Source organism: Pristis pectinata, chromosome 29 (genome assembly GCF_009764475.1).
Source record: "Pristis pectinata isolate sPriPec2 chromosome 29, sPriPec2.1.pri, whole genome shotgun sequence".
NCBI lineage: Eukaryota > Metazoa > Chordata > Chondrichthyes > Rhinopristiformes > Pristidae > Pristis > Pristis pectinata.
In genome coordinates, this window is record NC_067433.1 from 5124482 (window position 1) to 5149736 (window position 25255).

Here is a 25255-nt window from a genome sequence, read left to right on the forward strand (position 1 = left end):
AAATCTTACTTTTCAGTCAAGAATATTTGTCAATTTATGAAAATACAGTAAAACTACATTTCAAATAACATCTTTCTCACCAGTCTTGACAACCTTTGACCTTTGACAACCTATTGGTATGTTGTGCATTGACCATAATTGTATAATCTTTAAAATAGATTGGGTTGGTTGCTTTAATATTGATGAATGGAACTTTGTCACTTAAAACACCTTCAGCTAATCGGTACTGCCACAACATTGGTAAACGCCATCTGCTGAAGTTTTTTTTTACCCGCCATTGTTTCCACCCACCTCTCAATAAATAGCTCATGTTCTCTTTGTCATTATGAAAGGACCCACAGCACTCAAACTTCGCAGAATTGGTGCTACAACACTAGATTTCTTACGTGCATACAATATCTGCCATACTTACTGTATGTAAAGAAAATCCTGAGATCCATTTGTTGCTATGCTGACTTTCTTTCCTTTGATTTGTATACTGGCCTGCCATGAATTTGTCTCCTTGCTGTAGCACTGTCCTCGAGAGTGTAGGTGGGTGTTGCTCATTGAGGAACAACAAAAAGAGTTCCGGGAAACAAATATCCAGGGGAATCATTATTGGCCTATTATGGCCATTCTTGCCAATGACCAAGACATGGAGCTAGAAGAGAGCTCTGCAGGTTACAGAGGAAACTCTTGAGGTTGGAAGCCTATTGTTGAAGAATAAATGCTGTCAGGAGAAGAGACAAAAATAGAAACAGTTCTGTAACACAGTTTTCTGTGTCTCTAATATCCCATCTCCTGCGTGCACAGTTGATATCTGCTTAAAATTCCATTTTATCTGCATTGAATACATCACTAGAGAGATCTTGGAATAGACTAGCTGGTCATTTTATTGAAATTTGTTTGATCTGCACTTCTCTCTCAATGTGGGCCAAACATCACAGGTATAATTTTTTTTTAAATCATATTTTCTTACACAATAGAAGGAGGAGTTTGTGTTTGTTGAGTCTGTGCTGGCTCTCAGAGCAAGCCCATCACTCGTCCTCTTCTTATTTCCCCTCAATTTATTCTTTCTCAAGTGTCCATCAACTCTTTTCTCCCAGCCCTAAACTCAATGGATATTGTGTAATCATAACATCCTTTGTGGCAGTGCATGGAAGTGACCAGAACTGCCTTTACTGATCACCACCTTCTGCTGGAATATAAGCATCAAGTGAGGACCAGATGAGGCCTGACTGTTATCCCCCGTGTAGTAGAATATCCCATTGTTCCCACAGTCACATTGGTCAGTCCTTGAAGCAGCTAGTACTTGTGGAACTGAAGTCAAGCCTGTCTTAAGCACCATCAGAAGAGAATGCACACGATGTACTACTTCATTTTAATGGCTATTAAACCGATAATCAGAGTATATAATTCACTTTAGTCAATATTATACACATCATTCAAACTATATAATTCTATGTATTTCAGAGTGTTCAGTGTAAAATTGGAGAAGCATGCAATCCATGCTAAGTGATCTAATGAAGGTACTTGTAATGTGTAAGTACTTGTGCCATACCTCAGCAAAGCATATATGTTCTTGAATATTCTTGTTCCTTATTCACAGGTCAGGGGTCATCACATCACTAAACTTGATCCACTTGGCATTAATGTAGTAGATTTTGACGAGTCTCGTACTGCTTTTCCGGTTGGTACCTCCAGCCTTGGTGAGATGTTTTAAAATCATGAATGTTTTTGAAAATATGTAAATTGTCCTTTTTCCTTCCTTCCCCTTCTCTTCCACCGTCCCTTCTTTTCCACTTTTTCTAGATACGAGGGCATCATGTTGCACAACTGGACCCTTTAGGAATTCTGGATGCGGACCTGGAATCGTCCGTTCCAGCTAACCTAGCCACTTCCTCAAACGGACTTGGTGAGGGCTCTCGAATGGATGGCGTTCCTTTGTTTGAGCTCCTCTGTCTAGTTTTTGCAACCTAGAATTTTGGCTTTCAGTTTTGAGCTGTGAAAGATGCATGAACTTCTGAACCCTTCCCTCACCTGTTCTGTAAGCTGGCTCTGATTCCAAAATACTGACTGACTTATGCAGGCTGGACATTAGATAAAGCCAGTGCCTAGGTGGGGCACTGCAATATGGTACTCTTTCCAAGCCACGTCTCTGGCTTCCAATAGCCAGGTTAGCCTTTTTTAAAAAAAAACAAATTGTTCACCCTCTCCCCAAAGCAATTAAGTATGAATTCTCATTCTGTGCTATGCAGTAGCTCTGGACCTCAATACAAGATCTACTGTCACTTAACCTAATTTCATATTTACATAATTGGCCTTGATCATTGAAGGTGGTTTTTGAGAAACTGAAACCACTTTATCTCAATTGCATTTGTTAATTTTCATGACAATTTTTATTCTATTTGGTTTTATATTGAATGCAAATTTGAATTGTGACTCCAGTCCTTGCCACTCTGTTGGTACTGGAGTCCAGCCACATACATAAGTAATATGCTTTTGGAGCCTTCTTTTCAGTGGCTGTTCTCCACATGCAAACCTCTTTGGTGAATTTCAGGTATTCGAAACCTGTGGCAGCGGAATCTGATACCAAAGTGCATGCATGTACTTTCTAGCTGAGCCTGAATATCAAATCTTTTTTTTCCTGCTGCCACTTCCTTGACCAATTTGATACAACTTCATTCTCTTCAGTCTATTTGATAATGGGCAGTGTTACCCAGTGGAGGCTTATGCATGTGATCTGTATAGATCCTGAGACAGTGTCCTGCCTAGGTGAGCACGAATATGGCCTGAAGTTAATACTAGCTGTTATTGGGCTGGTGTCACCTTGATACTTTTGTACAGATGGAATCCAAAAACTTCAAAGCAGCATACAGAAATAACTTCCTGAACATTTCAAAATGTGGTTGTGGTAATGTTTTCCTTAACTTTTCTGTGCACACTTAATCCTGGAATGATTTTCATTTTAGTTCATGCGCTCGTTTGAATCTGCTCACTAATCTCTTAATTAACCATTAACCATAGAATCGAGATTATTTCTGCTGATTTGCTGATTTTGCTTTCTCTCGATGTCACACGGATGCCTTGTGTAAACACATTCCTCAATTGGTTCCTATTAATAAGCAATGAGAGGTACAGTTTGCTGTGTGTCCTTTGTATCTGCTTTTAAGAGCATGGATAGATTTTGAAAAAGAAACATTTGTTCAATATTTTCAATTTCCCCCGTTTCTCCAATTTTCTTTTAATCATCCCGGATACTGGCATGCTTCCTTTCATAAGGAAGGTAAACTGCATTGAAAACATATAACCCAGTAGCTGTTCTGTTGATCAGAAATGTGTGGGGAGGTAGAAAAGAGGTTGTGGATGGTGCAATTATTGTGACAATTCATTGTATGAACTGGGGCTGAGTCCGTTCTTTGCAACTCAAGCTGGATACAATAACAAAGGAATCGCAATTAAGCAGTGACTTTGCTCTTGACCGTCCCATTAAAGAAAGGCAGCGATGGAGTTACACCAGAAGATGTGAATGTACCTGAGATGTGAGCAACAGTGTTGGTCTCCTTCCCATTTGTTTCTAACATTTACGGTCAAGCAGAACATGGTAAAGTGGAAGAGCAATTAGAGTGTAACTTGCCGAGTTCCAGGCTAACGAGGATGGCAGCTCTAATCAACTGGTTAAAGAGCAGCATTGGCAGAACCTGGGGAGAAGGCCACCTTCCTATTGTGTGAATTGAGATAATACATGGGGAAAACTTTTATTTACTAAAAAGCACAAATAGGAACTAGAGTGATTCAAAAGTCCTGAAGTCCCTTGCCTTAATTTCGTGTTATCGTTGTCATATCTTGATTTTTAAAACTTGCTTTGGAAGTGAAATTCACAGTATTATGTTCTGTAGCAGGAGGTCATTTGGCCCTGCTCTTTTTTTCTTGCTCATTCCAGATTTTGATCACTTCACCATTGCATTCATCTGCTGACTCCCTAAATTCTAGAATTCCCTCCCTAAACCTCTATCTTTCTCTCCTCCTTGGTGACAGTCATCACTCTTGCCTCCTGAATCAGAAGTTTGTAGGTTCAGCCTGCACCAAATGCAAAAGTCTGGACTGACCTTCAGGTCTGAGTACTTAAGTACTGTTGGAAGTGCTATTTTTCAGAGGCCTGTCTACCCCCTCGGGTCTATGTAATAGATATTATGGCATTTGTTCTGATACTTATTGTCCCATGTGTCCTGGCCAATATTTATCCCTCAATCTACATGACTTTTTTTTAGATTAAAACAAAACTGATATTGTTATCATTATCACTTTGCAACTTGCAGAGCATATCATGCCCATTAGCTGCCACACTTCCTCCAACAATGACCAGGCTTCAAAGTTCTTCAGGATATCCTGAAAGGGACACAAAAGCTGCTACATGAATACCAATCTTTTTCCTTTTACCACTCTTTTTAAAGCTCATCTTTTGTGACCAAAGACTTGGTCAATGACTTAATATCTCTATCTAGGATTGATTTCACAGTTAGTTTGATAAGTCCTGTACGATACTCTTGGACATTTTACTACTTTAAGGAGGATATATAAATGCTAATTTTTGATGATCTTTGGAGAAAGACTCTGGTTGTCCTACGGGAAAGAAATCTGGTATCCTTTTTCCATTGTCCGTTTCAGATTCCAGACCCACCAAAGTAATTGACTCATAACTACTGCTTCAGTTCAGGATCACTTAGAGGAGGACAATAAGTGCTGGCATTGCCAACAGTATCCATATTCCATGAGGGAATAAATAATGGGGGGAGAAAATAATTTTCTGGTATCTCCACGTAAACTGAAACCTTTCATTCTGAATGTCATTCTTACAAGTATCGTAAGCATTCTCTAGACATCTTGATATCATTCCAAAAGTTGAGTGACTGGATTTACCTGCATTACTCCTGCGGAGGCCAAATTGGTGTGTTATAAAAGTTCAGTATTTCTTCCTTGCTATTGTACTTTTTTTTCCCCCTCCTGTTTATAAAACTAAGAATTCCATTTTTTTTAAAGGAAGCTTCCCAATCTGGTCTACCATCTCCAAATGTACATTTAATCTCTCTGTTCTAGCCTCCACTTTAAAGTAGTTCCATTTTGTTTGTGTTACCATGAGTCATCATTCTTACAAAAATGCATCCCATCATGCAATAAATTTAATTTGACACAGTTCTGCCCATTTCATCCGCAGACCCTCCTGATATTTGTCACTACATTTGAGGTTATACCATCTGTATATTTGAAGTTATCCTCTGCATACCCACTCCAGATCATAACATACTATGAAGGAGGGTAGTGACCCTACCACTCACTGCAGGGGAACACCGTTGCACTCTTCTAACCAGTCCTTAAAAATCTGCTCTGTTAATGTAATTTAAGATAAGATCTTTATTAGTCACATGTACATCGAAACACACAGTGAAATGCATTTTTTGCATAATGTTCTGGGGGGCAGCCCGCAAGTGTCGCCACGCTTCCAGCGCCAACATAGCATGCCCACAACTTCCTAACCTGTACGTCTTTGGAATGTGGGAGGAAACCCACGCAGACACGGAGAACGTACAAACTCCTTACAGACAGCGGCAGGAATTGAACCCGGGTCGCTGGCGCTGTAAAGTGTTACGCTACCCACTACACTACCATGTATTGACCTTGCAAGTGTCCATTTTCAAGCTTGTACCCAAGTCTATTTTGTGGTACCTTTTTAAAAATTACATACACCTCAACCATACCAACTGCATTACCTCTCAGATAATTATAAAATTCAATGAAGTTAGTCAGACACTGTTTGTCATTAACAAATCTATGCTGGTATATTTCAGGTGTGTAAAATGGTTTTTTCCCAGAATAATATCACAACGTGTTTCTTCACCTCTGACATGCTATGTTTATTCCTCTTTCAGTTTTGAAACAGGGATGTAAAATTATTCTTCTTCAGTCCTTTGGTAGCACTGCCATACCTGAGAATATTTTGGCAAGAACCCCCACACTTTTCATCTTTGCATTTCTCAGCAATCAAAGATACATCCTGTCAAATCCAGGAGACTTACAACTTGGAACATTGCAAACTTTTTAAGTACCTCTTTTTTGCAAATTTTATCCAGTTCCAATTCTCTATCACCTCCTCCTTTGCAGAGAAAGTTAGCTCCTTTTATTGAAGACATGCAAAGTTCATGTTTATTATCTCAGACATGTTCCCTTTTTGGACCTTATCAATGCCATCCTATTTTGACTACCCTTCAACTTGAGTTTATAAAGGCCTTGGCTCTTCTGAATCTATTGTTTCCTTTTCATTTTTTCGGTTCTCCCTTGTAATTTTCAAATTTACCTTTTTCTTGAATTAATATACCCAACATACCAAAGTTTCTATTTCATTTTTAGTTTTTTATTATCCAAGGGTTTACAGCTTTGAATGGTTAAAACTACAGTATTTGTCCTAAACAATGCAGATTTTAAATTTTAAAAAGCTGTTTGAAATAAAACAATGTACTTCCTTTCCTGGAAGGTTACTGAACACAGTAGTGCGGAGAATAAACAAATGGCTGCAACACACATCCCAAATATATTTTTGTATTTTTGCTGATGATTCAATGCCATTTGCAATATTGAACAAATGAATGTCTGCCAAAGGAAGAGCTATGTTAAACTGTGGCTTTGCCTGACTGTTTGGCTGATCTCAGAAATCTCAGAATTGCTCAGCGTCCTGTCCTGGAACAACAACAAAAGCAGCTCAAGGGCAATTTATTTGCTGTTATTTGTGGCATGCTGCCTGATGTGAAATAGTCGGCAGCTCTGCCTACATCATCATGACACCACTTCTAAAGTAATTCATTGTATAGGAAGCACTTTGAAACAGTTCTGAGGTATCTGATAAGGCACTGTATAAATGTAATTGCTTGGTTCTATTTGTTTCAAGTTGAAGCTGAGCCACAGTAGTCATCACAGTGACCCATGTAGCCTTTCACACAGCAGAGGTGATGTGGTTTGGCTGCCCTTTCCCATGTGATGTTGCCAGTATCTGCAACTGTGACTGCTGCTGCACTTATGGTAATGTGCTTAGCTGTAAATAACAGGGCCTAATGCCAGTCCCCATTCGTCTGGATTTCCTGCTTGTTCCAGGCCTGGTGTATGTAATGGTAGACTCCGTCCTTGGCCTGCACTCCATTGTCAGAATTTTTTTTTAGTCCTTCAGACATCAGGGCAAAAGAACACATTACACGAAATGCTGCTGATTAGACTAATCACAGAAAACCAAACAGTTTTTTTGATCCTTGCAACTATTGATATACTAATGCTCTACAATTACTGGTTTTGCAATGACCCTGGTTTGTTGTATTGCATGACACTCTTGAGGCTTTTGACCTCGAACAACCTCTATACAGCCTATTTTTTTAGATCATGAATGGACCATTACAGCATGGGAGAACATTTGGTCCTTCCACATCTGTGCCAGCTCTTTTTAGAGCAATCCAGTCAGTTTCTTTCCCTCTCCTTCCCCTTTAGCATAGCAATTTTGTATTTTAAACTATTTATCCAATTGCACTTTGAAATTGAATCTTCCACTGTATGTTCCAGGTTATAACCACTTGTTTTTTTTTAATTCCTTCTTCACACTCTGGATCTTCTGTCATTGGTTTAAATCTGTATCCTTTAGTCCTGGATCACTCTGCTAATGGCATGGTGGCATAGGACTACTTCACCACTGGTAAAAGGATGCTGTAGGCTCTTGTGTCATGTGCCTGCTCTGCTTCTCCTCTCCACCCCCCCCCCCCCCCCCCACCTTGGTGTTTCAGATGAAGGGATTCAACCTCAAACAGCGACTGTCCATTTCCCTTTATAGATAAGATCTTTATTAGTCACATGTACATCGAAACACACTGTGAAATACATCTTTTTGCATAGTGTATTCTGGGGGCAGCCCGCAAGTGTTGCCACGCTTCTGACGCCAACATAGCATGCCCACAACTTCCTAACCTGTACGTCTTTGGAATGTGGGAGGAAACCGGAGCACCCGGAGGAAACCCACGCCGACACGGGGAGAATGTACAAACTCCTTACAGACAGTGGCCGGAATTGAACCCGGGTTGCTGACGCTGTAAAGCGTTATGCTAACCGCTACACTACCGTGCCTGCCCTGCCCCTTCCTGACCTGCTGAGTTCCTCCAGCAGTTTGTTTTTTTTCAGCCAGTGCTTTTCTCCTTGTGCCCTTCAGCATACAAAGAAAAATACAATACACCCTGGGATTAAAGGGGGAATGGGCTGGAAATTTAGCAACCCAGTTAGAATCTAGTGGAGGCATGGGAGTTTAGCAGGCAATAGAATATGGTGTGCAGTGGTCTGGGTCCTGGGATGGGAAGTTGTAGTCTGGAGAGCAAGTCCAGAGATTTTTCCCTAGGGGCAGGGTGCCAAGTACGTTTTTTCCTTGGTGCAGTTCTTATTCATACCTCAGACATGTTCCCTGTCACAGTCATCTTTTCAGACCTTATCAGTGCCATCCTGCTATGACTACCCTTCAACTTATTACATCTTTACAAAAGACCTTAAATGTGAATCTACTCTTGTATACTTTTGCTCTTCATTTTTTCAGTTTTCTCCTGTACTTTTCAGATTTAGCATGTTCTTGAATTAATGTACCTAACGCATACCAAAGTTTCTATTAATTTTTGGTTTTTCTTTTTATAGTGCCTTTCAATATCTTGGAATGTCCCAAGTGTTCTGTGGACAATGAAAGGCGGGCACAGTAGTGTAGCGGTTAGTGTAACACTTTACAGCGCCAGCGACCCGGGTTCAATTCCGGCCGCTGTCTGTAAGAAGTTTGTACGTTCTCCCCGTGTCTGCGTGGGTTTCCTCCGGGTGCTTCGGTTTCCTCCCACATTCCAAAGACGTACGGGTTAGGAAGTTGTGGGCGTGCTATGTTGGCGCTGGAAGCGTGGCAACACTTGCAGGCTGCCCCCAGAACACTATGCAAAAGATGTTTTTCACTGTGTGATTCAATGTACGTGTGATTCGATGTACATGTGATTAATAAAGAAATCTTATCTTAAAAGCTTTTGAAGTGGAGTCACATATGTATTACAGGAAATGCAAGCATTCTTCACACTGTAGACTCCCACAAACAGTGTTTGTTTGTTTCTTTAAACACTCATTATTCTACACAGCTCAACCACCCAGCTGTCTGCCCTCCTTGAGCCCTCAATGTGCTGACCCACACACTTGGCGCACTACAACCAGGGAAAAGTCTCTCAACCCCCAATCCCCAGCCCATGACTTCCCATCCCAGGGCCCAGATCTCGAGACACCACCTTCTGTTGCCCGGAAAACTCCCTCCCATCCACCAGGTTCATGATTTGTCTAATCAGCGACTTTTCAGGTAATGCATTTATGCTGTAGGGCCTTCTGTAATCTTGGAATGTCCCGGGTGTTTTGCAGGCAATGAAATACTTTTGAAGTGTAGTCACTGATGTATTGCAGGAAACACAAGCATTTTTCACACAGCAAACTCCCACAAACAGCAATATAATAATGACCTGACATTTTTAGGGATGTTGACTGAGACGTGCATATTGGCTATTAATGGTGGCTGAGAATTCACTAACACCCACTGTGGCCTATTTAATGCCTGGAAAAGCCTATTTATTTAACAGACATTCTAATCCCCTGCATTTTTTCACTGATTGAACTTCATTTTCCTCCTGTCTAAAAGTTTTTTGGGCATTCAAGCCATTGAGTGTTGGCAGTCCTCGGTACGTCTTCCAAGCAGCTATTCTTGTGAGCATGAAACGGCTTTTGGGACTGTTCAATCATGGGGCACATCACACCTAAACTAAACCCAGCTCTGTGTCAAGGTTCACATAGGCATACTTTCCACTAGGGGATTGCTGGATAGGCGTTGGCTGCATTTGACCTTCTGGGCACTTGAGGTGTCTTGAAGTGGTATTATCTGAAAAGTCATTGATGAGGATATAAAACCAATTTGCGATGTGCTCAGCAAATTATACACTTAAATTTTATTATTTTGGACAAAGTAGGAAGATTTGGAAAGGCCCTTTAACTTTTCATTTTCTCCAGAGAAATAACCAAGTACCTTTCTGGTGGTAGATTGTTTCATGAAGATTATCATTATTTGCATAAGTTCATTCTTTTGTGTGACATCAGTAAATGACTGAACTAATAGATAGCTACACATCTGCATGAGCAAAATACCTAATGCCATTTAATGACAAAGTATATTTTGCACTTTCTGAAACTATCTTTTGAAGCAAAGAAAAACACACACCTCTTGTCTTTCCTATGTGTGTCATCTGTCTTTTATATCAAGGAATTAGTCTTGATGTGTTCCAGTCACTAAGTAAGAATATTAACACTCTTCCTACCTTTTTAGTTACATATTCTCTTGTTTCAGTGTTGGTCCTAACTCTAGAGTTAGAAGAATTCATGGACAGCTGAAATTCCTTTGTAGCTTGGTAGAACCATATACATGTTTGCCCTTCCTATAAGGAACTGGACCCCATTTCCAGCCGAGCATGAATTAGGGACAGCATTAGAAATTTAGACTTATTGCATTCCACATTTTTAATGTCCTTCACTGCAGCAAGAGAGAAAAATGAAAGGTCTTCCTGTTTCTCAAGTTTCCTGCTACAGTTCATTTGGTTGGCAGAACCTGAAGCAGCATTGCCTCTATTTGGCACATCTTTTCAGATCTTGATTGCCAGGCACACAGGAAGATAATAGCCCCACCTTTCATCACAGCCACTTGGCCATCCTATTGGAAATGATCACCTTGTTCTCATTGCAAGCAGTCTCTACATTTGGCATTTATCAGATACTACTTCATTGCTTTCGTGCACTAGAAGTAACTGGTTAGCTATCTGACCCCTTTGGCTTGCATATGGTTCCTTCATGTGGACCTGGATAAAAGTGGATTAGATTTTCTCTTTTTTATGCATATAGAATGAAAATTTTATGCACAATTAAATCTTTGGGATTGTGATTAAAATATTTAGGAAAGATTAACTCTATGTAGAGGTAAAAGATTGTTCATCAATGTTTGTCACTTGTAACAACCACATATGACGTTGCTTTATTCCTGAACCCTAACAACCTAGGGATGTTTTTAAATTAATCTGCTATTTTACAACTGCAAAGATGACAATATGCCACACAGGATATGGGACTTCAGGTGGAAAGAAGCCTATCTCTAACCTCAATCTGCCAAAGGCTGTTCTTTAGATAACCAATGGAATAGAGCTAATGTTTTCCCTCTGCCAGTTGGTTAAGCTGCTAATGTTCCCACGTCCATACTTCTATTTCTACATTGTTTTGGCTGCACCTGATAGAAAATGGATGGCAGTAAAGGTTAAATGTTATATTCATACTGTGTGGTTTGACTGCAAAACTTTAAACCCTGGAGGCCTGATGTTTTTGAGTGGAGATGTTACTGTGAAGGGCCCTGTGAGTGCTTGGAGGCTGATAATTTGGATACTAATCTATGATTGCACGAATAGCAAAGTTTAGTTTTCATCCACTACCCTACAATATTGTCTTATATTTTAGTATGCATGATCCATGAAAATCACATTCATATAATTTCATTTTATTATTGTGCTGCATTATTAATGCTTATGATGCAGTTAAGACCCAAACAGGGATCAGCATCTGAATCTGTACTGAAAATATGTATCCCTGTGTAATTCATGCTATTTAGAAATTGGAATTTGTTAAGATTTCAATTTCTTTCTCCAATGTCAATTAACACCATCTTCCATTAAGAAGTAGGGATTTTTTTGCATTTTTTATAATATATATTTGACCAGCCAGAATTGATAGACGTTTTCTAAGGGCCCTTTGGGACCTTGCCTATGGTAAGAGTGAAACATAACCCCTTAACAGTGCAGTATGTGGGAGCTTTGGGCCTTTTTATCCCCCTAAATTTGATATTTTTTAATTTAAAGATAACAAGCATTCAATTTTCATATGAACTGTGGGTGAAATACAGAGTAAGAGCATTATTCTGAAATAATTTGGTGTTCAACTCAAAAGCTTTATAGAATGCCCAACCTGCCAGGGGACTTATTATTACAAAGTCCCTAGTGTAAATAGATAAAACAAGGCAATGGCTGCAAATTCAAAGTATTCTTGGCTGCATTCTTTGCCTTGAGAGCCATTCTCATTACAATGCCAAATTTCTGCAGTAGCTAAACTTCAGAATTGCCAACCCCTGGATAACCAAGTGTATGTATAAAAGTTTCAAAAGCTCTGTTTATCTTACTTTTATTTCGGTATTTTGCTGTTGATCCATTGGTGTGTTTACATTGCATCAGCAATCATGAAATCGCAACTAATTTAATTTGTCTTGCATTGCCAAGGGCTTAATTGCAACTATTCAAATAATCTTTGATCTTTTGCTTGTGACACCTCTTATACTGTTTCTTTTAAACTAACTGTTTTGCTCGCTGTTCTGTTTTGTCTGTCTCTTGCACTCTTACCCATAGACATCGCAGTCTGCAAGGAGCGTCTGAAAAAGTTGACGGTAGGAGGTAGGCAGATGCTGGTGGTCTTGCTGTTCAGCCAGTTATATTTTGCTTTTTCAGCTTTCTAAATCATTTTTTGAGTAAGTCTGTTGTGTGGTGGGAGGGCAGTAGTTGTGTTCAAAATCATTAGTAGTATCCAGGTATTTGTGGGCTGATTGCTGATTTTAAATGTACTTAAATCTGATTTCAAAATCATTGATGTCATGTTAAGGTTCAAGGCTTTTAATAACTTGTTAACCTTTGCTAGGAATTTGCTGTGTCTTCACCACTGTGTGGTAGGGGGGAATTGAGCTGGCATTTTTAAAAACTTGTGTGTTAAATGGAGATGAAGTCACTGTCTCATAGCAGCAGAAAAAGATTGATCTAAACACTCAAACTAAAGACTAAAATGAATAAAAAACCTGTAAGACCATTCTTTATTCTTACTCCATCAAATCTTGTGTCCGTGGTACAGTTGCATTTCGGATTTTGCTCCTTGTATTTTATACTGCAAAGCTCAATCTTTGCAAAATTTTAAATACTAGATCCACCTTTTGCACATTTGCACTGATTTGAATGGGGTTGTCTTCATTCAATAGATAGAATGCCTAACAAAAGAATTATCATCTCTCACACATTGCACAAAACAAGAGTGTGTCACTAGGTTTTTATTGCCAATTAATTTCTGAAGTCCCAGTCCAGACATAATGTAACTCCTAATGCAAATTTCTGCAGCACATTCCATCAACAAGGCACAATCAAATCAAGGATATACACCCACACATAATGATAGAATAATGTATTCTGAATATGGGGTCTAAAGTTCTTAGCCGAGTAGAAGATCTCGTCCACTTATTTTCAGCAGTACCTTGTTCCAAGTTTCAAAACTGTTATGTCCATTTTGCTTAAAGTTTCCAGGGACCAAACTGAATATTTAATTCCCCTATTCTTGCACTGTGTCTTGAGCATCCACCTATATCCTCTAATTTCGCTGAAGAATGATGTGGCAGATTCTCAATTATTTGCCAATGAATATATGGTAAGTATTTTATAAACCCAAGTAAAGGAAGGAAAGGTAAGGCATTTGTCCCCTTGTGTCTGCTCCACCATTCAAAGAGATCATGGGTGATGTTTTTTTAACCTCAGCATCAACTTCCTGCAGATCCTTTGAATCCAAGAATATCCATAAATCTATAAGCCTTTTCCTTGATTATACCCAGTGACTGAGCCTCCACAGCCCTCTTGTGTAGTGAATCCCACAGATTTACCACCCTCTGGTAAAGAAATTTCTTCTCATCTGTCATGAATGATGATAGGTCACACTCGGAGGAAATGTCACCTCTGCATCTACCCAGTCAAGCCCTGTAGATAACTTTGTGTCTTAATGTGATAGCTTTCTAAAGTTTTTTTAAAAAAATGAGACGTATAAGCTTAGTTTGATTTTCCCCTTGTAGGGGAATCATTGACCAACTACAGTGCCCCCCCAACCCCCAAATCCCACTCCCACAAATCCCAAGAATCAATTCAGTATTTACTGCATTCCTTCTATCACAAATAGATCCTTTCTTAGGAAGGGAAACTGGACCTATATATAGTCTTGCAGACATAGCTTCACCAGGATGCTGTACACTGCAGGAGTACATCTTCACCCTTGTGCTCAAATCTTCCTTGTATTATCGACCAATTTACCATTCGTGTACAAAGATACCCAGATCCGTGTGAACACCACCAACTTCCAATCTCACCATTAAGTGTACGTAGCCATTCTGTATTTTGTATACCAAAATGGATGTCTTTACATTTTTCATTTTTATATTCCATCTTCCATGTCCTCATCCATTCATTAAACCTGTCCATAATCCCCCTGAAACATCTCTACATCCTTCTCACTGCCCACTCTGACACCCAGCTTTTTGCCATTAGTAAACGTGGATATATTGCACTTAATCTCCTCAGCCAAATTGGTGATGTGGATTATGAAGTGCTGGGGCCATGTCACTCGTCCTTGCTGAACCCTCCCAGTCACAACTTCCCAACCAGAAAATAACCTGTTTATATCTACTGTTTTCTGTCAGCTAACCAATCCTTCATCCATACCATGTGCTCTAAATTTGTTTAATGGACTCCTGTTTAGCACCTGAAAATCCAAATATATCATAGCCCCTTCTCTATTGTGATAGCCACAACACTAAACCAAAAAGCTGGAATAGATTTGTCAAACATGATTTCCATTCCATAAATCCTATTATTACTTCCTAAGTATCCTGTTGCCGTTTCCTTAATAATGGATTTGAGCATTGCTGATATTGGGCTAACTGGTCTGTAAGTTCCCTATTTTCTCTCTTGTTCCTTTCTTATGTTGTTGGATTACACTTGCTTCCTTCCATTCTGAGGGAACTGTTCAAGAATCAATGGAATTTCTGAAAGATGACAACCAGTACAGCCACTAAATCCATAATAACCTTCCAAAACCTTGGGAAGCATGTCATCCGGTCCTGGGGATTTATAGGCTTTCACCCCCACCAATTTCTCCAATCCTTTTTTAAACTAATGTGAATTTCTTTGAGCTCATCATTTACTCCAGACCTACTGTTTTCCACCATCTCCAGGTGGTTTTCTGCATCTTTTCCATGAAGAAAAGGCAAGGTATTTAATTTCCCTGTCACTTCCTCATTTCCCAATATAATTTCTGCTGCCTCAAGAGTATCAGAAGGTATATATATGAGAATTGAATTCTCCAATTAAACAAACTGCAATGTTTAATTTTGACTGTGCATCCTGAAATCTTTCAAGGGTTATGGTGACCACCCTTAGAAAATTAGACCCAATTGTTGTCATGAGGGAGCAGATTGATAAGCACAACGTGCCTCAGACTGTGCAGAATAATGTTTGCAGGGTGTAACAGTGGTTAGTAGCCTCTGTTAATGGGATTTGCAGAGAAGGTAACCAAAGTGCAGGTGCTTCAATAAATTCTTTGCCGCAGCCCTAAACTGATCATTTTGTTATCCATTTAAATAACTTTCACAAGAAATTTGGTTTGGGGACTTGCTTAAGCTCCATGGGTTTTTAAATCTCAAAAGAACAGCAGTTGAATGGTGAAATACATAACAGAAAGCAGGCAAATTCTCGTCTATATCATGACATCTCTGACTTGTAATCAATTACATTATATATTTTGTTAATTCAATTTTTCCATTTGACATTGACATTGGTTGATTAAAGATTCATTGACATAAATGTGTAGTACAAAATGTTCTTTGTAACTAATATCAGAATTGTAAATACCATGACTGATTAGATGGGTGTGGAAGGACAAATTTGTTGTCAGAACATTTTATTATTTGCAGAAGTGTCTCAGTGTGGTTCTTCTATAATATACCAATGAAATGCCTTGATGGTTGCTGAGTCTAGCACTTTTCATGGAGAAAGTGTAACATGATAGCTCTTTGCTTGTTTCCAAGAATATGTCTTCTCTTTCAAAAAGATCATTTTCCATTTCCCAAAAAGGTTTATGTGTTTCTTTTTGTTTAGAAGCTACAGTTAAATCCCTTCAAGTAGCTTGAAAGGATTGTCATTTGTTGCATCTGTTTCAGATGCATTAATGTTAATCTCGAGTCACTAAGGCTGTTTCATCAATTTTGTTAGTGTCTCTGCTTATATTTAGTATATTCCACATTTTTTTTAATCCCAAACCCTGGAAATCTAATTTGGAATCCCAACACACAGAGTAAGGAATGTATTTCTGGTTTCCAGATTGCACGGAGGCTATTCAGCCCATCATGTCTGTGTTGGCCATCAGGGCAATCTCATCAGTCCTGTTTCCCCCACTTATTCCCTGTAACTGATTTTTCTCTCTCGCATGCCCATCAACTCAACCCTGATTTTTGTACCACCTACTTACAATTTATAGTAGCCAACTAACCTACCAACCAACATGTCTTTGGGAAGTGGGCGGAAACGGAAGTGCAGGGAGAAAGGGTAAACTCTACATAAACAGCCCCCAAGGTCAAGATCAAGCATGTGCCACCGACAGTGCAAACAGGGTGGGTAGGTACTTTGGGGTGTAACGTACACTCACCAGTCTTCAAACTTTCACTGCCATGTATTAGTTAAACTTTGACCACCTTCACTTGTTTAAATCATTGCATCACTGATGGCCTGGATCTGCACACTGACAGTAAAGAAACGGGCCTGAAAGTTAAAAGGCTCCATGTGTTGGAAATCTGAAATAAAAACCGGAAATGATCGAAACACTCAACAGGTCAGGTGGCATCTATGAGAAGAGAAATAGTTAATGTTTCAGGTCAAGGAGTCTTCAAAGGGTTTTTGACCTAAAGTGTTAACTCTCTCCACTTATGCTGGCTGACTGAGTGTTTTCAGCAATATTTTTGTTTTAATGTACAGACCTGATTGACATTCATGCAACATGATGGTATTTTAAACTACCTATGACTTGATCTTTTAAGACTTTTTTTTAATCATTTAATCTTAGCAGCTAATTATCACTAAACTGGGGACTTTTTCTCACAATGGCCTTTCCTGTCATGTACCTCATTAATTCCTGTACAAGTGGCAATCTCCCTCTTTTTTTAATATTTGTTATCCCTTTGTCTGTGTTGTTTGACTTCTGTTTATTTTCAAATTATGTTATTATTTTAACATTGAATGTGTTGAATACTTGATAAAAGAATCTGGGCAGCAATGGTGCCAGCACAATAGATCTTAAAACATTTGTTTCCAATGTTAAGTGTGTCAGGACAATGCAATTATTTTCCCCATGATATCTGCTTCTATGTAATGTTCATGTATGTTGCAACTTTAATCACAAGCCCGCACGTGGCATGTTTCACAAGTTAATGTGGAATTGGTCACTTTAATCAGGATTATCATTATGGCACTGATTCAAATCCAGAGTGTTCTTCTCTAAAACCTGGATTAGTTTTTGATAGTGCAATGGGTTTTACGGCTATTATTAAAAAATCACTCCAGCTGAAATCGGAGTGTTACGCAACTGTTGAGGATTTAAAATAAATTGCAACAGTTTACCTGACTAATCCATTGTGACAAAATTCACATCTTAAAATTGCCCGTTAATGATCAATCCAGAATGCTTGTTTCTATTTTTCTGTGGTGCCCATAGGATAGTGCAGTGCTCAATCCTGTCCTGTTGCTGAGATGTGTGTTAGCATAGCGCAACAGTGCATTACTTCCAGCTTTTGTGAGGAGGATTAACTTTTCGGACGTTGTTCAATCTGTGCGTTTGCGGTGTTTGTTCTTATTTTCAAAAAGAACCCGTAAATGGAATTTGAATCAAAAGTGTTAAAAATGTGAAATATATTGTCAACTTCAGGTTCTAACAAGAAAGATTTATTTAAATTTAAAGGGGAAGAAGAGTATCTGTGTTACAGTCTGAATTCTGCTGAGTTATTCTACTAATTGCTAGGTGCATGTGCTTGCTTGGGCATTCACCATTGAGTGAGGACTCATTATTAGCTTGTAGTGTGTTCACTTGTGCATGCTTGGTGTTTAAGTCTGTGGTTTACCTGTGCACCTATTGTGCCTGTTTATGGAAATACAAGTACGCTAGATAGTTTTGCAAGATAATTTTGAATACTAAAAATTAACTTTTATTCTTCTTGTTTATCCCTTCTCACTATCCTTTCCTTGTCTCTAATTGTGTACACTAATGTATCTTTTTCTATGGTGCTTCCTTTTTCTGTTTAAAATCTACAAATTGAATAATCCTCATTTTCTCATTAATGCATCCTTTAATTGCCTTCCACCTGTTTCACACTGCCTCTTGCTTCCCTGATGCATTCTAACGTTGATGCCTTCTGATATTGCTTGTGTTTGCAATACTTATTTTGCAATATTTATATTGCACTTCTAAACCTTGTTTCATTTTTTTTCTCTATTACATCCTTTGTTGTCACCAACTTGCATTGCATGCTTTTGCACTGCCTCCTCTGCACCTCCTCGTGTTTATTTCTTACTTCATACTCTTGAACTGTATGCCGCCACTTCCTTTCCGCGCTGCCCTATGGCTTTCTGCGTCCTCGTGTCATATCTCATGGACAAAATTGTGCAGCATTTTATGGCCTAGATGAGTCTGATCTCGACAAAGTCTTCCATTTACCCACAACCACCTTCATCGGAGGCAATGAAACCGCCCTTCCTCTTCGCGAGATCATTCGGCGAATGGAGGTATGTGATCAAACTTGAAATCAACAGCATTTTTTTTGTTTTCCATCAAGTTGTATGTACAAAGTTCATTGGTATTTATACAGCCAAAAGACCAATTCAAAAGTGGTCAAAATTTTGTATTTTGGTCTTTCGTTTGTGTGTTGCATGACATATTTAATTTATAAAAGAAAAATGCAAAGGGAGCCTGTGTGGAGAAATGCCTTCAGTTTGGTGTGAAATTGGAAGACGTGGCAGGCCTTTAGTGTCATACTTGCTTTTTGGCATCAGCAGGTTTCGTCATGTCTGAGCTGGATTTAATATTGACAACACTGGCATATCCACAGCAGAAGTAACGTCCATTTCAATCACAGCCAAGAAAAGTACTAAGTACCTTGAAACAGCAGTCAGCCCTTGGTTCTGCCAAGTATAGCTTTGTCTTTCCTTAAAGAAAACAAAAGAGCCAAAATAGCAGTTGAGCAACTTCTGGTGCTCATTATCACATAGCTATCTCGTTCGATAGGGGAAGGAGACAGATCTGGGTATTTTGTATTTTTCTTATACTTGCTTGTACATTGGCAAAATGCCATTATCTTCACCTGCTGATTTACTTCACGCAAAGCATTTCTACCTCCCACAGCGTTACATAGAATATAAGAGTAAGGAGTCTATTCAGCTCTTCGAGCCTGCTCCACTCTTCAGTGTGATCATGGCAGATCATGCAAATTCCAAGAACCTCGTTCCTGCTTCCTCCTGTCTTTATCCACAGGAACTGTACCAAGCTCCTTGTAGTCATAGAGTAATACAGCACGGAAATGGGTCCTTTGGCCCAACTTATCCATGGTGTCCATGTTTGGCCCATATCCCTTTAACCCCCTCCTATCCATCTACTTATCAAAATATTGTTTAAATGTTATTGTACCTACCTCAACCACTTCCTCTGGCAGCTCATTCCATATACGCACCACCCTCTGCATGAAGAAGTTGCCCCTCGGTTCCCTTTTAAATCGTTCCCCTCTCACCTTAAGCTAATGCCTTCTAGTTTTTAGTTCCTTTTCCCTGGCAAAAAAGACCATGTGTGTTCACCCTATCTATTACCCCTCATGATTTTAAACACCTCTATAAGGTCGCCCCTCAATCTCTTGGGTTCCAAAGAATGAAGTCTAGCCTGCCCAACCTCTCCCTGTAACTCAGGCCTCGAGTCCTGGCAGCATCCTCTGATTGAATATATTTAATGTTTTGCCATCAGCTGCCTTCTGTCTTGGAGAACTATACAGATTTCCCACTATTTTTGGGTGAAGAAATTTCTCCTCATCTCAGTCTAAATGACTTACCCCATATCCTTGGGCTGTGACACTGAAGTCATGGGCTCTCCCAATGTTCTTGCAAGAAGTCTGTCCAGTCCTGTCAGGATTTTATACATTTCAGTGAGGACCCCTCTCATTCTCATCAATTCAAGTCCATTAAATAAGCCCATTTGTCCCAATTGCTCTCCATACATTAGGCTGCCATCCTGGGAATCAGTCTGGTGAACCTTTGACAGCAAATGCCAAGTGAACATACCAAGTCCTTCCTGTTGACTTGTCTCCTTCCCCAATTCCACACTTCCAGGACATTAAAACTTTGGACCTTTCAAAGTTTACAAGTTTTTTTAATTCTGATTTGAAGTTGCTCAACATGTTTTTCCGATTTGCCTGATTTATTCTCTTTTTAGTTCATGTGCCTTTGCTCCCACCCCCACCTCGTGAAACCTCAAAGGTGAAAGTACTTTAGTTTTTGACTATAGGAAGACCAAATGACAAGCAGTTTTCAATTTTTTTAAGGCATGTCTATGTTGATGCAGCGATCAAAAATTATTTTTGAGTGGGGATAAAAAAACCTTTTATACTGGGCGAGGCAGATGTCTCACCGCTCCAGAGACCCAGGTTCAATCTTGACATCAGTCTTTGTGAAATTTGCATATTCTCCCTGTGATCTTGTGGGTTTGCCCCATGTTCACCAGTTACCTCCCACATTTCAGACATGCTGATTACATAAAATCATGGAATATAGAAGTAGGGGAAGGCTGTTTAGTCCTTCAAGCCTCCTCTGCTGTTTAGCACAATCATGACAGATCATCCAAACTTTCTGCTTTCTCCTCATGTTCCTTCACCCATGAGAACTGTACCAAACTCCTTATTCAATATATTTAATGTTTTACTCTCAACTGCCTTCTGTTGTGGAGAATTCCAAAGATTCACTACTCTTTCTGGGTAAAGGAATTTCTCTTTGACACAGTCCTACGTGTCTTAACCCACATTCCTGGGATCTGATCCTTGGTTCTGTACTTCCCCACATTCCTGCATCGTCTGCCTAGTTCTGTCAAGGTTTTATCAACTGACAGACAGACAGACATCCCTCCCTCCCATCCCTCAGACTAAACAGCCTTCCCCTACTTCTATATTCCAGATTTTATGTAATCAGCAAGATAAGACCAAAACTGCACATAATAATCAAAGTGTCTCATCAAGCCCTGTAAATTGCCATAAGACATTCCTGTACTGAAATCCTCTTGTTATGAAAGCCAGCATACCATTTACTTTTGTGAGCATTTGCATACTTATTCTCATCAACTGCTGCACAAGATCGCCCAGATCTCATCAAACCTCGCCCTTTCCTAACTTTTACCATTCAGATAATCTGCCTTCCTGCTTTTGACAAAAAGTGGATAACCTTATTTATACTGCATCTACTTTGCACTCCTTCAACCTGTCCAAATCCCCCTGGAGCCTCTCTGCAAACTCCCCACAATCCCATTCACCTTTGTATTGTTCAAAAATTAGAGATTCTATTTAATTTCCTCATTGAAATCGTTAATTGAAATCATGAATAGGAGTGGTCCAAGGACTGGACCCTGTGATATCCCACCAGAAGAGAACCTGTTTATTCCCACTCTTTATTTCGTGTTTGCCAACTGGTTGTCTAGTCAGGAAAGTCGTACAGCGCTGAAACACTCCCTTTGGCCCTCCACATCCATGGTGACCATCAGGTACCCATCTATACAAAACCATATTCCAGCCCTTGGCCCTGAACTTGTTATTCCTTGGACATGAGAGGGAACAGGGTTATAGGGAAGGAAGTGGAGGAATAGACTGTATGTTATTAGGAAATATGAAACGCGGTTAAATTTGTTTATGGTTGCATTCTCAGATGTCCATCTGAAATCAAACTGTGCATGCTTTTCTCCATTCTTACACTAAGCAAATTGTTGCTTGCTTCTCCGCAGATGTCTTACTGTCAACACATTGGAGTCGAGTTCATGTTTATCAATGATCTGGAGCAGTGCCAGTGGATTAGGCAAAAGTTTGAGACTCCAAGTGCAATGCAGTTCACCAATGAAGAGAAACGGACCCTTTTGGCCAGGCTGGTCCGCTCCACTAGGTTAGTCCTTCAACAACAATAATAAATGCTTCTCTGTGAAAGAAGAATCATTTACATTTATACATCCCTAAACGTACTTCAGTCAATTAAATGCTTTTGAATTGTAGTCATCTTGGTACTGTAGAAAATGGAGCAAAAAAATATTGAATGCAGCATTGCCCTGCAAACAGCAAGGAGATATTGACCAATTAACCTGTTGGCTATTGGTTGAGGAATATGTATTGACAAGGGCGTTAATTGTTCATGCCAATTGGAGAATGACAACTCGTGGCCAGACTTGGTCTTTCTGCAGCTCATCTGTTCCTCAGCCAGCACAAAGCAATTAAAGTCATAGAGCACGGAAACAGGCCTTTCGGCCCAACTGCTCCATGCCGACCAAAATTCCAATCTAAGCTAGTCTTGTTTGCCTGCGTTTGGCTCATATCCCTCTAAACCTTTCCTATCCACAAAACTGTCCAAGTACCTTTTAAATGTTGTTAATGTACCTGCCTCAACCACTTCCTCTTGCAGCTTATTCCACATACTGAGTATGAAATGAGATGTACAGTTTTCTAAGAATACATTTATTTTATTTAAATTCTTTCACATACTTATCCTGCATGGAAACGAGAAAAATATTGATGACTCTACAAATCAGTCTAGATGAAATACTAGAAATAAAATCATGCAATTTTTGCTAGTCTTCAACAGGCCTGCTTTTGTGTTTCTTTCTAAATAATCAGTTCAGTTTTAGTCAAAGGTAGTGGTGGGGTCAGGGGGAAGTAAAGTCTCCTGTGCTGAAATGGGTCTCTGCTATGGAAAGCCAGAAACCTCTTCGCAAAGTTAGCCCAACAAGTAAAATCAATGACAATTGGCAGTACCCATTGCCCCAATTCCCACGCAAAACCCGTCCTTTCACTTCTTTCCACCACACAGGGACACACGTGTTAACATTCATCTAGGTGAAGCAACAATTCACTTACTCTTCCAATCTGGTGGACTGCATTTGGTGTTCGCAACGCAGTCTCCTCTAAACTGGAGGGACCAAGCAGAGATTGGGTGATCACTTTGCAGAACACCTGCATTCAGTCCACAGAAGTGACTCTGAGCTTCCAATAATTCACCATCTGACTCCCACCCTGACCTTTCTGTCTGTGGTCTCCTGCACTATTACAGCAAGGCCCAAAACAAACTTGCGGAACAATGCTTCATCCTCCATTGGGGCATATCGAAGCCTTCCAAACGCTATCAAATTCTCCAGTGTTGGGGAACCCACTCTTTCTGTTTGTATCAGAACTGGCTGTTTCTGACCTGTCATTATTTTAGCAGAATTTTTCATCTTTTATTTGTATCACCTGGCCTGTTGGGCTTGTTCCACAACCTCTTTTGATCGCCCCTTTCTCTTTGTTCTGCCCTCCCCATCTTCAAACCTTGAAAACTAATTTATTTTTCTCACTTTCCTAGTTCTGACAAAGGATCCAGACCTGAAACCATAAACATTTCTCTTGCCACAGATGCTGCCGGACCTACTAAGTGTTCCCAGCTTTCCCTGTTTTATTATCATTGTATTAGGCTGGCATGAGCAATAAGGTCCACACCAATCTGAGTTACCTAACCACAGGCACTATACTCAACAGTCTTCTTTGATTTGTCCTTGTCTGTAAGATGGGCCCTTAACTTTGAAATTAGTGTTAAATATTAGGATTGGTTGGATCATTGCCATATGTTAATTTCATGTGTTTTAAGGAATTATTTGCCTGGCTTTAAATTAGTGTGTTTGCTGTTGATTTATCAAATGATTGTGCCCTATTGTCTTATCTACTGATTTTTATCAAAGGTTTGAGGAGTTTCTGCAGAGGAAGTGGTCATCTGAGAAACGTTTTGGTTTGGAAGGCTGCGAAGTATTGATTCCAGCACTGAAAACTATCATTGACAAATCCAGTGAAAATGGTATTGAGAACATCATTATGGGCATGCCACACAGGTAATGCGAATGTGTGGCTGGGAAGTGTGTGTTCCCTTTGGGAAATGGTCTTCTCTCTTGGGGAGAAAAATCTCAAGCTTTATTTTTCTACTTCCCTGTTACTTATGTCTGGTTTATTACCTCCAGTCTGTTAGGTAGCAACTTGACACAGTTATCATCAGCTTTGGAAATCTCCTCTTGCCTTTTCTCATCTAAATCCATCCATCCTTTATTTCTTTCTCCCTCGCACTTGTCCAGCCTCCCCTGCACTGCCTCTGCCACTTCATGTGGTACCAGTGTTTAAGGTAAAGATATTTCTTCCAAATTCCATATGTGATATGTTGGTCACTGTCTGCCATTGATGGCCACTAGGTAGTACTGGTGCCTCAGAGCTCCAGCAAGCAGGGTTCCATCCTGACCACTGGTGCTGCAGGACTGGAGTTTGCAAGTTCTTTCTGTGATTGCTTGTCAATTGTTCTTGCAGTCAATTGGAGCTATGCAGCCAAAGCTCAACAACTTGAACACAAAATAGATTGATAAAACAGTTGTCAAAAAGTGGCTGGATCCAATTGATTTTAAGTGACTGTCAAATTTTGGGAGAAAAATGGTATGTCAAAGGCATCTTCCAATGTTTGTATTTAAATGAATGGATTACCCTTGTCCCTCTTCAGATAAATATGTAATCATTTATCCAACTTGGCTATGATGTGATTTCTGTGAATAAAATAGGTTATAACCCCAAATATTGTACATAGGATTAAACTAGTCAATAGTGTTTGTCATTGTGTACTTCATCATGGATATTAGATTTTTGCCCGCGGTTCTTAATGCACGTCACACAGATTTTGATTAGAACACCAACCATCTGAAAGTTTTTGTCACTTTCCTGGGTATGGTAGTCTATTGGTTTAAACATTTTTTTTCATCCCATAGGGGCCGTCTGAATGTGTTAGCTAATGTAATCAGGAAAGAACTGGAGCAGATCTTCTGTCAGTTTGACTCTAAGTTGGAGGCTGCTGATGAAGTGAGTGTTTTTGGTGTTGTATTTGGTACTGTGCTGAGTCAGACCAAAGTATGACTTGTTTTTAACTGTTCTAGTATTAGATTAAGTTCTTTACAAGTGCCATCATTTCCTCTTAACATTGGGCACCTTGATACATTCTGTACAAGGAATCTGTTGGGAGACTTTTCCCTGCCACCA

At 39.6% G+C, this 25255-nt stretch overlaps 1 protein-coding gene across 7 annotated transcripts in view; it reads left to right on the plus strand.

Annotated features, from left to right (window-relative positions):
• LOC127584275 (2-oxoglutarate dehydrogenase complex component E1) overlaps positions 1 to 25255 on the plus strand; it is an 83957-nt gene that overhangs the window by 32342 nt on the left and 26360 nt on the right. For 3 of the 7 annotated variants that reach the window (XM_052040932.1, XM_052040938.1, XM_052040933.1), the window contains exons 4-10: positions 1589 to 1669; positions 1792 to 1894; positions 12495 to 12539; positions 18601 to 18716; positions 21958 to 22112; positions 23929 to 24075; positions 24988 to 25078. In XM_052040932.1, the coding sequence (XP_051896892.1) occupies positions 1589 to 1669; positions 1792 to 1894; positions 12495 to 12539; positions 18601 to 18716; positions 21958 to 22112; positions 23929 to 24075; positions 24988 to 25078 (738 nt within the window). Of the gene's footprint in view, positions 1 to 1588; positions 1689 to 1791; positions 1895 to 12494; positions 12540 to 18600; positions 18717 to 21957; positions 22113 to 23928; positions 24076 to 24987; positions 25079 to 25255 lie in introns of all 7 variants that reach the window. The other 4 variants (XM_052040934.1, XM_052040935.1, XM_052040937.1 and 1 more) reach the window with 4 other exon arrangements.